At 58.3% G+C, this 12884-nt stretch overlaps 1 protein-coding gene across 7 annotated transcripts in view; it reads right to left on the bottom strand.

The window, feature by feature from the left end:
- Window positions 1-12884, bottom strand: part of KAZN (kazrin, periplakin interacting protein) — a 1065865-nt gene that overhangs the window by 62996 nt on the left and 989985 nt on the right. For all 7 annotated transcript variants that reach the window (XR_008290587.1, XM_027060832.2, XM_027060833.2 and 4 more), the window contains 2 exons: window positions 7707-7843; window positions 3026-3196 (listed from right to left, as the gene is read on the bottom strand). Coding sequence is in view for 6 of the 7 variants with exons in the window: in XM_027060832.2 (XP_026916633.2) it covers window positions 3026-3196; window positions 7707-7843 (308 nt within the window). In the remaining variant the exon portion in view is untranslated. The remainder of the gene's footprint in view (window positions 1-3025; window positions 3197-7706; window positions 7844-12884) is intronic.

Raw genomic sequence — 12884 nt, 5'->3', positions numbered from 1 at the left:
ACGGTCGCACAGCTCTGTGAACGTTCTAAAACCCACCGAACTGTACATCTTGCAAGGATGAGTTTCACGGGATGTGACATCTCAGTAAAACAACATATTAAAAAATACATGCATTCTCCCCACGGGGTGGTGCCACAAAGCCAATGCGGCCACAGGGGTGAAGCCACGCCACGTGCGGGAATGTCTGGCTGGGCCGGAAGTCGTCATCGGGAAGACGTCCACCCGAAGGGCAGGCGGCCGAGGGGGAGCGTGGGTGCTGCCGCCAGCAAACAGCGAGGGGCTTTGCTTCTTGGGAAGCCAAAGCCTTTGGCTCTTTCTTACTCAGGTGAAGCAGCTACGCAAGGTGTGTGGAGACCGGGGAGCGGGCGGTGCCTAAGCTAGGACAGGGCCCGCTCGTTCTCACCGGGCACCAGGCCGCTTCCCACGGGTCTCGTGTCACGGCATGATGGGCGGGTGGGAATTGACCAGCTCAGCTCCCTTCTCCTCGGGGGCACCTCAGGGTCACTTGAGAAATTACTCATCACCAGTGGCCACAGCCAGGACCCCCAGGTGAGTGGTAACCGCGTGACCCAAGATGGGCCATTTTCAGACTTACAAAAAAACGGAGGTGAAATTCAAAGGACAAAGGGTTCGGGTTCCTGCTCCCCGGGGGGGCCGCTGAGCAGACCCACTCCGTCTAGAACCCTGGCTTTCCCACCTCTGCGGCTGCCTTGGCTTCGGCCAGCCATTTCTTCCTTTTTTAAAAAATGTTTATTTTGAGGAGGGGGGAGGGGCCGAGAGAGGAGGAGGGAGCGAATCCCGAGCAGGCCCCGTGCTGTGTGTGCAGAGTCCGGCGTGGGGTTCAGTCCCACGGACCGTGAGGTCGTGCCCTGAGCCGAAATCAAGAGTCTGGCGCGTAACGGACCGAGCCACCCGGGCGTCCCATTCTGCGAGCCGTCTCTAAGCCTGGCCCTCCAGTGCACCCCCTGTGCCAAACCAGCCAGGCTGCACCCGAGGACGCAAGGCACGCGCACAGGGGTGGCGCCCTCCCTCCGGTCCCGGCCTGGGCAGCAGTGCAGTGGGGCGCACGCTGGCCAACATGAGCTTCTCTGGATGGTGCTCCGCGGAGGAGACCTCCAGTCTGCTGGGCACCCCGACAGAGCTGGGGCTCTCATGCTTCTCCGCAGAGCCCCCCGCTTTGCGGCCTAGCGGCCGAGCCCTAGGCAGACACGGGCCCCGCTGATGGTATAAGGAGCTGGAAACACTCCCCGTAACGATTCACACTTAGCAGGGGGCACAGAGGAGGCGGCCAGAACCTGAGTTTTGCTGGCCAGAACGGAAGCAGGTTGACCAGTCTGGGCATGGGGAGAGCGGAAACAGAGGTGGTTGGGTTCCCACTCCTGAAAAGTCCCAGAAACACCCAGAATGCTTGAGGCCAGTGCTCTGAGGCAAGGAAGACACAGCTGTCCACCCACGGGGCACTGGGAAGACCTGGGAGGATGGGAACCTTGCTTCCCCCTGCACCCACTTCCTAGGTCTGCAGCGGGAAAGGCTTAGCACCGGGGACCTCAGGGCCGGGGAAAAGCCCTCCCCAGAGGGGACCTGGCAGCTGCACCTTGTTCTGGCCTGGGCAGTTCTCACCACTAGGGGTCAGCATTGGACAGGAGACCCAGGAGGGGCCCAAGGGTCCTGACCTGCCACGGGTGCGGCCCACGATCCTGAAGGAAGTGATCCTGAAGGAGTGATCGTAGAGAACCTTTGTGTCACCGTATCATCACTGTGTACGGGCACGTGCTAAGTGCTTCCCCTGCATTATTTAACTGAAACCTTCATAAAGGCCCCGTGGGGTATATGCCATTATCCCTACTTAGACTCGAAACAGGCCCCAAGAGGTGAAGGATCCTGCCCAAGGTCACACAGCTGGATTCAAACCCAGAACCCATGGCCATCAGCACATGGTTGGTCAGTGTCAGAGCTCTGAAGGAGAACCCCGAGTTCTAAGAGCTGCGTGGGCCTCCCCACCCCTCATGAGCACCTTGCATAGTCTCCTTCCAGCCATGATCACATTGAGACCCTGGTGGTTTCAAAGGCCCCTTACTTAAGTCATGGGATCCCTGGGCTTCCCCCAGCCACCTCCTGGGAGGGCAGGGTGAAGTAAAGACCATCTCCCCCATTCTGATACAAGATAAAGGGCGCGGAAGCCCAAAGAAGTTCAGTGAGTGGCCCCAGGTCACGCAGGGGCAGGCAGAACAGGACTGCAGGGCTCTGGACCCCTCCTGCCAGGCCCGGACATACCACCTGGGTGCTCTGTCCCCACATGCAGGCTGGTCACCTCCATGGAAAACACAGAGTTTGGAAGTACTTTGAAGGTTTGTTTTGGAATAGAAAAAGAATAACATTTTTTTCCTTGCCAACCCAAGTAACACATTTTTCACTAAAGATGTAAACAGGAGGGGAAACAAAGGAACTAAAATCTCTTACAATCCTACTACCCAGAAAATGACCACTCTTAATTTTTTGGTGCATTTCCTCCCAAAGCGAATGTTTTCCTAAACAAATACGTGTATTTTAGAATATTCTTTATGTTTTTATTTTTGAGAGAGAGAGAGAGAGACAGACAGACAGACAGGGTGTGAGTAGGGGAAAGGCAGAGAGAGGGAGACACAGAATCCCAAGCAGGCTCCAGGCTCTGAGCTGTCCGCACAGAGCCCGACACGGGGCTCGAACTCGTGGACCGTGAGATCATGACCTGAGCTGAATTCGGACGCTTAACCGACTGAGCCACCCAGGTGCCCCTAAATATGTGTATTTTAAATCAAGACGGGCTTGGTTTCTTTGCTGACAGTGGCCTGGGAGTGTGGTGGATTTCATCCCTGCAGGTGGAGGAGAGGCTGTGGCCCGGGCTCAGCGGTCAACCTGAGCAGACAGCAGACCCCGCGCCCAGCCACACCCTCTCCTCCGCCCACCCTGTCCGCGCGCCCTGTCCCCCGCAGCACGTCGTGGGTGCCCCGGCTGCGTGGGGGGGGGGGGGGGGGTGGGGTCTCACCATGGCCAGCTCGGCCTCCAGCTCCTTCATCCGGTTGTCCTTGAGGTCCAGCTGGGAGCGCAGCGCCGTGGCGTGGTCCGTGGCCTCCTTGGCTTGGCGCCGAAGCTCCCACTTCTCACGCTCCAGCAGGTCCTTCTCCTTAGCCAGGGCTTTGACGGCGTCCTCGCTCTCCTGTGGGGACGGAGCACCAGGGGAGTTACAGCGGGGCTGCGGGACCGCCTCTCGGCCCACAGACACCCAGAGGGGGCCCTGACCCCTGGACCAGAGGAAGGGGAGGGGAGGCGCTCTGGCTGAGCCACAGATTAGCGGGGAGACTGGACACAGACAATCCGTTTTAGTAGATGCTCAGTGAACAGCGTTTCCACAAGAAGTGAGCAAATGAGCGTGACGGGTTAAGTCGTCTGACCTCGTCAAGTCTCCGTTGCTCCGTCTTTAAGAGAGGGGCAGGGGGTCGACACTGCTTGTTTCAAGTTACAAAGATCAAATGACTTTACACGTGGGAAATACATGGCGTCTGACGCAGGTCTGGGTCAGTAACGGGTGTGGGGCTTTGTTCTGTTGTTTGGTAACGTGTGTGTCCCAGGCGCGGAGGGTCCCAGGAGACACCTGCAGCCCAGCTGCTCTGGTGGCCACGGGGTCCCGCAGCACCTCACGAGGTCACAGCCGATGACGGAGCAGGCCGAACCCCTCAGCTCGCTGCTGGGTCTGGATGCAGCACCGTCCTCCGCCAGTGCCCCCGCCAGGAGCTGTTCTTCCCAGGGTGCAGAGGGAAGGGCCGTGCAGGGGCAAAGCCAGCAGGCGGGGAACACAATCAGGGGGCCTGACCTCCCAGGGCAAGAGCTGGTGTCAGAAGGCCAGGTGCCCCTCCCGAGAAGAAGGGTCTCAGCACGGAGCCCTGCCCACCCACCCAGCAAGATCTTCTGATTCACCAGACCAGGAGCCACGCTCAAGGTCCCTGTGTGGCCTGGGGCACATCCTGCCTTGTTTAACAGCCCTGTCGCAGAAGTCCCGACTTCCAGATGGCCAGAGCCAAGGAGGCCGAGGGCTGTCCCCTTCTCTGGGGCTGTCATGGAGCTGGAGCTATGGCTTGTGGTCTGGGGACAGAGAGAGTCCGGGTCAAATCCCGGCTCTGCAAGGACGAGCTGGGATGACTATCGGGCCTGGGCGCCCTGGTCTCTACTGCGGGGATAATACCACAGGTACTTTAGGGTGTTGTTCTGGGGACTGAATGAGACAATCCACGCGGAGAGCTCAGCACGGTGCGAGCGCACGGCAGACCCTGCTCGACCGTCCTCTCTGAGCGGCCCTCCCTGACCACTCACCCGAGAGTAGCCCTGGGCTCCCTCCAACCTGCTGCCTGATACTGGTCATTCAACCCAGCCATATTCACGGATGCTGTTGGCAGGCATGAGCCAGACAAAAAATCCTTGCATCCACGGGGCTCGCAGAGAAAAGCCGTAGCGCGTGCGCTGCAAGAGCAGGGATGTGCCACTTCGGTTTCCTGGCGTGTACCCGGGTCCCAGGACAGCAGCCCGGCCAGCAGCAGCGGGTGACAGATGCTGCCAAAGAAATGACTGCGTGCGTCCCGGCTGCTGGGACAGCTACAAAGGCCATCACCACGTGTCAGCCCTCGGGCGGGGTGTGAGCAGCGCCCCCCGCTTCCTAGTGCAGTCTGGAGGAGGGGGTGCGGGGGACGATCCCTCCCAGGACGGGTCGCCGGCACCTGCTTTAGGGTCAGGGTGCCCGGGTAGGAGTCTCAGCTTGGCCCCCTGCAGGCTGCAGAACACTGGCCGAGTTCTTCAACTTCCGCAAACCCCGGTCACCCCAGTTGTGAGGCAGTGGTGATACCACCTCCTAGGGTGACGGGACGCCCAGCAGAAACTGGCAATGCAAGACACAGCGTATCGCGCAGTCACAGGGGAAGCTGTACTCTGACGTTCTGGAAGCAAGAGTCTCCGTGCAAGGAGGCATTCTGCTGCTGGTTAGTCCTTTCTCTGTGGGGCTGGGTTCAGGTGGGGTCGGTGCAAACAGGTGACAGGCATGGCCCCCGGCACCCACCCGGACGGGGAGCGCCTCCCCTGCGGGCCGAGCTATGTCCTGGGCATCTGCCCCCAGCCCGCAGCCACAAGCCTCGACCATAGAAGCGTGTGGAAAATGAATAACTGGTTAAGGACTGTCCCTTTGAACTGGCTGGTGTAACGAGAGGCTGCTTACAAAACATTCTTGAATCAGGAAGGTCCACCAGGACCCCGGGATCATTTTTGTCTCTGCGTCTCTTTGCAGTCACTGACTGCCCTGGTCGCGAGCAGACTGAGGGTTCCAGGCTGGGGGGGAAAGGCCTCCAGGTGCTTTCCGTCTTGGTGAGGACTCGGACACCCACCCCCATGATCACCTTCCCTGGCAGCAGGAGGGCGGGGCTCAGCCGCAAGTGACACGGAATGTTCTGGACACACGTCAAGCATGGTGCCTCCGCGTTTTAGGCAATTATATTTAAACCTGACAAGCCCCCGTGAGGTGGGGAACTATGACCATCCCTGTTTCACAGATGAGCGAGCTGAGGCCAGAGAAGTAGAACAGCTCCCCCTCCCACCTCCCCGAGAGTGTGGTGGAGGTCTCGATCCTTGCTGGTAACTGAGGCAGGAAAGCAACTGAAAGGAAACCCGCCAGGGAGGTTGGAACCACACGGGGGTCAGGGTGGTCGGGCCTCAGATGGCAAGGCGGGAGCGGGGTCCCTCTGCTGGCATGGGAGGCGCACTGGACACAAGGAGGAGGGGTGCAGTGAGAACGGTGCTTCAAGGGGACAAAGGCCTGTCTGGGGAGGTGAAGAGGGCGGGATGAAGGCGGCCCGTTGTGACAACAGCCTCACTACCCAAGACGGCCCTGTGTCTGGCCCGCGGCCCCCAGCCTGCCCGCCCGACTTGCCGCGAGAACTTCCTCCGCTGGATTTATGGAGAGTCCCAAATCGCCCTCCAAACTGCACCGTGTGACGGGGCACGAGCATCAGGCACAACTTTCTGGGAGGCTGCGTTTCCGCGAACTTTCTGGGCAGACTCCAAACCTCTCATTTCTCAGCAGCCTGTGCCTGTGCTGACCCCAGTAGCTCAGAGAACTGGGGTCCTGCCCCCTGCTCCAGGTGAGGCCTGCAGGGGTCCTCAGGAGGAGCTGGGTGGGCCGTGGCAGGCTAAGTGGCAGGACCAAGGAGGGCGGGGCATCTAAAGGTTCCGTTAATCCTGTTCACGGGGACACTTACTTTGTGCATAAAATGCAACTTTTTTTTTTAACCAGTTGCAAGGTCTTGGAAGAGACAATAAAATCAGGACTTGTGGTTTTAGCTTCTCCAGACCAGCTCTAAACAGGTGGCTTTGGGTCAGTCCCTGGACCCTTCATAGCCTCAGTCCTCCCGTCTGTAAAATGGGGTTGCGCCCAACAACGACTAAAGACCCACCACAATGTTGCTCTTCCACGGACAGGCTAGAAGTACAACTTGCTCCACATGAGGAGGGTTAAGACACTAAGTTTTCTTTTAATCAGTGTTTTCCAAATTCCTTTTTCTGAATGAATCTGAAGGCTCTTGCCATTCCGTAAGAGTGACGCTCGGTGCTGAGCTGTGGCCATCTATGGCTGCCCGTGGCTGGCTTCGGATTATTCAGCAGCTTCAACCCTATCCCCCCATTGCTGGCTGGACTTAGGGGGGTGCCCCCAGGTACCTGCGACTTAAAAAAAGTCACAGCACGGACCTGGCGGAGGGTGGATCTCTGTGGAGATTTTATTTTCAAGGAAAAGCACGTCTCTAAAATGTGATGACCCACTGAAAGACGGGAGCGATGTTGCCTATTAAGCCCCAGGATGGTCACACTGCCGCTGAAATGCTCAGCACAGCACCCATGGCTCACGAGGGCAGCTGGGACCTCTTCTCTGTGGTCTGCCTTGGGTTGCTCTGTAAACAGTTAATAGCGGAAATAACTCGGGTCTGTCCAAACTCCTACGCACCCCGCAGAGCCCCACTCCTAGGTCACCTCCTCCGAGAAGCCTTACGAGCCTCTCTCCCTGCAGGCAGAATTTCTTGCTGTCGCCCCGGCTCTCTCTTCACACTTTTGTTGTGGTATCATTAGTAAGGCGCCTAGCGAGTATTTACTGAGCACTTACTGGAAGCCAGATGCCATGCTGGGTGCCCGGCATGGCATCTCCATCACAGCCGCACGAGGTCTGAGGCTGCGAAGGTTAGGTGAGATGCCCAAGGGCACGCCCACAGGGGGCTGGGATCTGAATTCGGGCCACCCAGAATCCACAGTCCTCACTGACACTGGCTGGGCTGTCCTGTCCGGGCTTGTCTGCCCGGGAGGCACGGAGGCCCCCCAATTAGGGGCTGTGCCCATTTCTTCTCCGTGCCCAGGCCCGGGCCAGACATATTGCAGGCCTCCTCAGGCGACCACAGGTGACACGGGCAGTGAGTGTATGTGCTCGGGGATTAGAGAAGCCAGACCCCTTGCTAGGCAGAGAAGGCAGCCTGCAGGCAGTGGTAGGTGAGGGTGCTGGTGTCTACAGGGGGAGGGGAGGAAGCTGGTGTCTGGGAGGGAGAAGGGGGCGGGGAGGAAGGGGAGGGGCAAAAGGGGAACAAGCCGGTGTCTGGGAGGGGGCACCGAGGAAGGGGGAGGGGGGCAGGGGGAGGGGCGGGCCCCACCTTGCGGTGCTGCTCGTAGTTGCGGATGAAGTCGCGCAGCTGCTCCTCGCGGCTTTCCAGCGTGGCGTACAGCTGCTGCATCTGGCTCACCAGGTCGGTCTTCTCGCCCTTTAGGCGCTTCCGGTCGGCTTTCATGGCTGCGGGGCAGAAGAGCTTGTGAGTGCCAGAGTCTAGCGGGCCGTAGGCCCGATGGGGAGGGAGAAGGGGAACTGCCTCTATCCTCTAAGAGATGAGAAAACGGGGTTCAGGAAGGCGACGTTTCTCTCCCACGCGCCCCTGTCCCTTAGTGGCATTCCCGGGATTCGAACCTGGGCCGCCTGTCTCTAGAACCTGTTCTCACCTCTCGGTTTTACTGATCCAGCCAGGGCAGCAAGTCCTGGACTGAGCATCTCTCCCAGCCCTGAACCGAAGGGGTCTCCAGGGTGAGGGGGCTGGAGGCCCGGTGAGCGCCCGTGGCCGGGGAAACTGATGGCGCCCCGACTCCGGGCTGAAGGAGCCCCCCATGGTCCATTCTGAGCCTCCAGGAAGACTCAGCCCAGCACCATAGTCCATCATCTGCCCCGTTTCCTCCACAGGAGAAGCACTTGATTAAAAACACGCAGCAAGAAATGACACGGAAAGTGTGCGTAACAGCCAGAAATACAGATAGGTCAGACTCCGTCAAAATATAAAACTTCTGTGCTGCAAAGGCCACCACAAAGAGAGTAAAAAGGCAACGCAGGAAATGGGAGAAAGTACTTGCAGACCGCATGTCTGATAAGGGCCTTACGTGCAGAATATATAAAGAGCTCTTACAACTCAATAATAAGAAGACAACCCAAGTAAAAACTAGGCAAAGGATCTGAACAGACATTTCTCCAAGAAATGGCCAATAAGGACAGGAAAAGGGTCTTGACCTCATTAGTCCACAGGGAACTGCAGATCACAGCCACAAGGACACACCCCTTCACACTCACTAGCATGGCCACAAATAAACAAGACGGACTCAAGGGTTGACATGGATGTGGGGATACTAGGACACCTTGCACACCGCCGACGGGGACGGATGGAAACGGTGCAGCCACGGTGGAAGGCAGCCTGACGGTTCTGCCAAGTGATTCCACATAGAGTTGCCCTGCGGTCCGGCAACCCACGCCTAGGCACACGCCCAGGAGAGAGGAAAACATGCGTCCACACAAACGCTCGAACGCAAACGTTTACGGCAGCATGGGTCGCAGAAGCCACAAGGTGAAAACCAACTCAAATGGCCAGCAACTGATGAAGGAGTTAAAAACCCAAACACGCGGTGCGGTGACGCATACAATGGAACGCTATCTGACAGTGGAAAGAGGTACCGTTTCATGCCACAACGCGGATCAACTCTGAACAGTCTGCTAAGTGAAAGAAGCCGGTCGCCGATGTATGATTCCATATACCGTATGAACGGTCCCCGGTAGGGAAATCTACGGAGACAGGATGCAGACAAGTGGCTGCAGAGGGCTGGGGGGAGGGGTGGATGGCGGGGGGCGGGGGTGTGTGGATATAGGGGTGGTATTTGAAGGGCCTGGGGTTTCTTTCTGAAATGATGAAAATGTTCTAATGTTGATTGTGGTGATGGATAAGCAGTCTGTGAATATACTAAAAACCACTGAATTGTACATTGTAAACGGTGAATTGTAGGATATGTGAATTATATCTTAATAAAGCTCTCTCTCTCTCTCACACACACACACACACACACACACACACACACACACAGGGCCATGAGCTCTAAGCAACCTCCTGGCAGGCAGCGTGACTCTTTGCTCCCTGCAGACCCTCTCTCACACCGCTGGCTCTTTGGCAAATGGAGAGAGTAGCTGTGGTCAGGGGGGGCTGTGGCTGCAGAGTGGGCTCCACTGCCTTGTCCCAGCGCCCCCCAGAAGTCTGTTCTGTCCTGTCCCTGGAGAAAACACCAAGCAGAGTTGTGCAGATGGTATGGAGGAGGGTAAAGCAACTCCGTGGCTCCGGAGGGCTCTCAGGCTCCTTGGCCTGAGAAGGCACAGAGTAGTTAAGTCATTTGCCCAAAGTCACACAGCCATGTCTGACCTGAAAGCCGGCACAGGTGACCCCACGTTCTGCTGTTTGGAGCCTCCAAAACCTGGAGGGTTCCGGACCCATGGCTAGCCGAGGGCAGTGATATGGGGCAGACCATGGCTGTGACACCCCATCTCGTCCTGGACATCCAACTCTGCAAACTCGGCTTGCCAATATGGGAGTCTGGGCTGCCAGGTGTGATGTAAGGACCGAGGATGCCGGGCTCCTGGCCCAGTGCTCGACATAAGCTGATATCCTTCTGGCCCTGAGGGGACTTCCTTCATCCTCCTGTGCTTTGCTCCCCCGACCCCCAACCTGGGCAGAACAGGGACTGTGGGGAGACCCATGCGGTGGGGGCCCTGGGTCTTGGGCGGCCCTTTAAATTCCAGCTTTCAACTTCCCTCAGTCCTGCAGCTGGTGGGGCAGCTTGGTGGGGCAGCGTAGATCATCAGGGCCGGAGCTCCAGGCCTGCAGGGCTGGGGCTGGGACCTTAGAGGACAGGGACAGTGGAGAGCATGGTGACGGAGCTCATCTCCTCTCTCTCCAGTCAGGCTGGGGGTGGTCAGGGTAGGAGTAGGAAGGAGGGGGGCAGGGCTGTGCTAGTTTTCTGTTAGGGTGCAGGGTATAGGTTAACGGTGAGCTTCACTTGAAGAAAACCCAACATCTAAAGACATAAGTGGGTCAGAAGGAATCTTACAGAAGAGCCCAGGCTCAGCTGCCACTGGGAACTGGGAAATTTCCATCTGCATTCTCATCAGACCCTAGATCCTGGCTGTACTCCCTCCTGTGACAGAGGTGGGTGGGAGGGAAGTGCTATCATCCCATTTTACAGGGGAGGAGACTGAGGCCACACAGCCGGCAAATGGCAGAGCTGACTCAGGTGGGTTTCAGACTGTCGAGGGGAGTGGCTCCCAGGGGCTGCGGGTGGGGGCAGCTGACCCGGACAGAGTCACCACTGTGGGACCTTCCACCCCAGGGTTTGAGAAGGTCTCACGGACCCCCCTGGGGAGCATGCCTCTGCCCTTGGTTGGAAATTAATCCCCCTTGGGCTCCGATTTGCCTCTTCCGTTAGCCTTGTCTGGATGGAAACCAAATTCCAGACTTTGCTCTTGGCAACTGGAGGCTCTGGGAGGGATGCCACCCCTTCCTCCATAGCATTGCTGGGCCTTCCTTCACTTTTGCCAAACACCTTGGGGAGGGGCGACGTGGCAGCCTGCCACTGGCCTCCACGGTGCTCCCTCCACTCTACCCCTGCGCCACCGTGTACAGGAGCAGCCGTGTGGGCCCCCGTTCTGTCCCCCAGCAAAGGGGTGTGTGCACCTGTGTCTCTGTGTGTTAGTGGCAGGGAGCTCAGTGGTGGGGCAGGGAGCTACGCCTCCCCCATCTGAGCGGGGGCTCCTGAGAGCAGGGGCTGACCCTCCACCTTCAGATTAGTAGCTCCTCCTCAAGGGGAAACTGCGAGCTCCCTTGAACTACTGATCAAGCATGCTCTGTGTGCCAGACTCCCTGCCTGCTGCTGCTGGGGGCACAGGGCTGGAAAAGACACGCCCCCACCTCCTGGGAGGTCGCCAGTGTGATGGAGGAGATGACCCCTGCACACGCGGATGACGCGAGACCCCATCCACCCGCCTCCTTACCAAGGGAACCCCAATTTTGTTTGCGCCCCACTAAAACACTCAACGTGCCATGCTCCCCTGCAACTTGAGGGGCCATGTGTCCAGTTGTGGCTACGAAGACGTGCCCAGGAGCCTACTGGGAAAACCCGTTTTCTTTATAGTACAAGATCACAGTGTTTGGGGGACTTCCTATGACGTGCACCCCAACACATTCCTAACGGACACATCAGGGCGGGCTGTGAGAGGTGCCGCCACCCCCACCATAATAACCTTCGCTGCCTGGCTGCTTCGCACGAGCTCTCCCCGGGAACCCCTGCTCTGCGGATTCTGGGAGCACGGCGGGGGCGGCGGCTGGACCCTGCCCAGCTGAGGACTGAGACACATGAAAGCTGGATCTCTGGGCAGGAATGCCGGGTGCAGATCCCTTTGAAACGGAGCTTCGGCACCTCTGGAGCCACAGTGTGAACAAAGCAGATGCCGAGCGGTCTGCCATAGCCTCTCGGAAGCACACACGACCGTAACCGACTCACGGGAACTCCTCGCAGAAGCAGGACCTGGGAGCAGGCACCTGTGTGTGTGTGTGTGTGTGTGTGTATGTGTGTGTGTGTGCGCGCGCGTCCCCATCGGGCCTGACTGTCCCCGAGTCTCCAGATGCTGGGTCGCTGCCGTCAGACAGGGCTCCCTGAAGGGTGTCACTGGCATTGTAACTCTTTTAAGAAAACAAAGAAGATTGGGGGCGCCTGGGTGGCTCAGAAGGTTAAGCGCCCAACTTCGGCTCAGGTCATGATCTCGCGGTTCCTGAGTTCAAGTCGCGCACTGCGCTCTGTGCTGACAGCTCGGAGCCTGGAGCCTGCTTCGGATTCTGTGCCTCCCTCTCTCTCTGCCCCTCCCCCCTTGTTCTCTCTCTCTCTCTCTCTCTCTCTCTCTCTCTCTCAAATAAATAAACATTAAAAAGAAGACAAGAAGATCAGCACGACGGGTCCCCAAGAAAGAATTTAAGTTACTAATTTACACAGCTATGAAAACTATGCAATGGGGTGCCTCCTTCTTCCCTTTGCCACAGGTCTGCTGTTATCCCTCTTTCCAAACCGCATTTTGGCGCTCTCCAAATGTTGCTACTAAGGCAGGAGTAGCAGGGTGGGGTCTGTGACACCTGACCTTCCCTCTCGGTGACCAGCCTCCTGCCTCGGCCCAAAGCTCCCGGGCGCTCACTGCACCTTCCCAGGCATCCAGCTTCAGCCAGGCGTGTCCCATTCCAGGAGCCAGGCCACCGGAACCACTGCCATGGTGATGGGTGATGTCATGCCCGGCGGGCCCTGTGGGGTCACCGTGGGAGACCAGCTCAGCTCCCGGGAATGTGGGGATTCCGAGGGGGGGAGGGAGGGACTTGTTTTTCTAACTCAGAGGAGGCCGAGTGCCTGCAGGGGGGTGACCAGGGGCCCGGCTCTGGCCCCGTGAAGATAGAGCATCTCTGGGGATGTCATCCTCTCAAGCTTCTGCCGTGGCC

Source organism: Acinonyx jubatus, chromosome C1 (genome assembly GCF_027475565.1).
Source record: "Acinonyx jubatus isolate Ajub_Pintada_27869175 chromosome C1, VMU_Ajub_asm_v1.0, whole genome shotgun sequence".
Taxonomy (NCBI): domain Eukaryota; kingdom Metazoa; phylum Chordata; class Mammalia; order Carnivora; family Felidae; genus Acinonyx; species Acinonyx jubatus.
This window is presented reverse-complemented; position numbering and strand designations above follow the sequence as displayed.